The 2,500-nt window shown below is 32.8% G+C and overlaps 1 protein-coding gene across 1 annotated transcript in view; it reads left to right on the top strand.

Moving 5' to 3' along the window:
• LOC119597045 (ribonuclease H2 subunit C-like) overlaps positions 1-2,500 on the top strand; it is a 4,884-nt gene that overhangs the window by 1,892 nt on the left and 492 nt on the right. The window contains exon 2 of the mRNA XM_037946481.1: positions 1-150. This exon is cut by the window's left edge and continues 83 nt beyond it. Within this exon, the coding sequence (XP_037802409.1) occupies positions 1-150 (150 nt within the window). The remainder of the gene's footprint in view (positions 151-2,500) is intronic.

Here is a 2,500-nt window from a genome sequence, read left to right as displayed (position 1 = left end):
GAAACTAGACCTACCCTGAATTCAGAAGAAAGTCGCACAATGAGAGTCATTTCCCAATTTAAACAGTTTACTTACTGGAACTGGGACCGCGATCCATCTCGGGGCGACAAGTACCAACAGGCTATGGACTGGGCAGAGATAGCAGATGTAGTAAGTATATTTTTTAGTTCAACTTTAATGAGTGAGAATAAAGGAAATAGATAAGATTAATTTGTGCTTGGAAAAGGAAAGCTATTCAGTTTCTTTGATCAGTTTTGGAACTACTTCTGTAAAAATAGGAAATATTTTTTAACAGTTAATCTAACTTTATATTCAAGTTTAATTGTATATAAGAATCATTTCCAGAAAAATACTGTTTGGAATATGCTTCATATAAGAGACCTGTACTACTTCAGGAGTATTCATGATTACTAAGAAAGCATTTAGTTTGTTAGTGTTGCAGTTATTAATGACAACATTTATTACAAACTTTCATAATGAAACACATGATCAGGTTGTTTTATGAATCAAACTAATAATACTTGAAGCAAAGAATGTAGCTACGTTTTGATTTACTTCTAGGCAGAGTTATTCTAGATTCACAATACCACTATCATTGTTCGCTATCCTTCACTATCTTATAATAAATTCATAGTGATTATATATATATATATATATATATATATATATATATATATATATATATATATATATGTATATATATATATATATATATATATATATATATATATATATATATATATATATATATATATATATATATATATATATATATATATATGTACTGCCACGATGGTACAATGAATAGAGCACTGGACTCTGACCCTCGTGGTCCTGAGTTCAGTTCCCCGCCATGGCAGTTGTAAAAAGTGCCTGCGCTTGAGCCTGATCTCATAGCAAGAAAATGACATATCACCTTGAAAAGTCAAACACAGGTGTCATAGGGGAAGTCACTGCCATGGCAAGGGTTAGCACACTGAACCCTGGTTGATTACGAAGGGCATTCAATCAGTCAAGGATGGTACTGTCAAATGACCTCTGTTTGGTGAATTGAGAATTGAAGGAGGCCTATGTCCTGCAGTGGAATGAATGGGGGGGGGGGGGGGGGTAATAAATATATATATATATATATATATATATATATATATATATATATATATATATATATATATATATATATATATATATATATATACAATCGTGTGTGTGTATAATTTTTAGGTAACAAATCTGCTGCCCTCTCTCAAGCATTTCTAAATTTTTTATTATTATTATTATTATTATTATTATTATTAATTCAAAGACCTAAGTTTTAATCCCCACTAGGATAAGCTACCAAAGGAGAATCATTTGTTAAGGAGACTATGTAGTTCTATAAAAACTTTCAGGCTTGATCTTATGAATACATACCAATAAATCTTCATTTAGGTCAATGCTACATGGATGCTAATATGAGAGTTATAAAAGGAATATCTAAGAATGAGAAGGAAGATAAAACTACTATCAGTGCAGATATGAAAGCTGCTCTTTAATTCGTTTCATTCAGTTGGTGTTCCATTAATTATTTAAACCCTAAAGACATTTTCACGACTGTCGTGGCATACCATATCTTACCATAGACTTACCGTCATGACTTTAAACGACCTCTCAAAAAACAGTAAGCTTTATTCCTATATCTTTTTCATTATCAGTAAGATGTATTTAGTATCCATTAATATATTGACCTGTTTGGCAAATTTCCTTCACCACACACAATATCATTATTCCCTTTGACATTGTGTGTTGGCCCTCCTCCCTGTGCCAATCAAATAGTCATATTCGCCACCACTTTCTTGTGAATGAAACCTAGTAAAGTAATAAGTCTAGCACTGTGCGACACGTTTCATGAAGCCACACACACCCACCCTTTAAGTCTCTCATTTCCTCGCCACACACCATTCTGTAACACAAGACAGATGTCACCTAGCCAAATCCCCTATTTTTTCCTCCCACATTTCTCCTCACACACCTTAGTTTTACATATCACAGCAGACGACCTGGTTTAATCACATGTTTTTTACTATTCATACTGTTAGATATTTATAAATTCATTTAATCCTTTGCCGACAGGCATGGTATGTACGTACATGCCATGCCCACTGTGAGTTTACTTGTTTAATTGTTTTTACAAATAGATGGCTACACTTGTACTAAGCCACCAGTGAGCCAGTTACGAGCACTGCCTGTCTCGTGCGTTCATCCTTTTTGTTGGTTTACGAAAATATTTTACGCTATCTTATTTTGCTGTTACTAATGTTTATAACATTATATTAATGTTGACAATAAAAATAACATCGATATTCATAGCACTAGTAAACAATTCATTTTTCTCGCCAATACAAGAAAAGGTGAAATCAGGTAAGGTCACAAGATCTACTAATTGACTCCTTTATGGCTAAGCACTAGCAGAGCCATCTATGCACAGAGACATTTCACAAAAATATAAAAATTACACAAAATT

Source organism: Penaeus monodon, chromosome 38 (assembly GCF_015228065.2).
Source record: "Penaeus monodon isolate SGIC_2016 chromosome 38, NSTDA_Pmon_1, whole genome shotgun sequence".
Taxonomy (NCBI): Eukaryota; Metazoa; Arthropoda; class Malacostraca; order Decapoda; family Penaeidae; genus Penaeus; species Penaeus monodon.
Note: the sequence above shows the minus strand (reverse complement) of the source record. Positions and strands in the feature narration are given on the sequence as shown.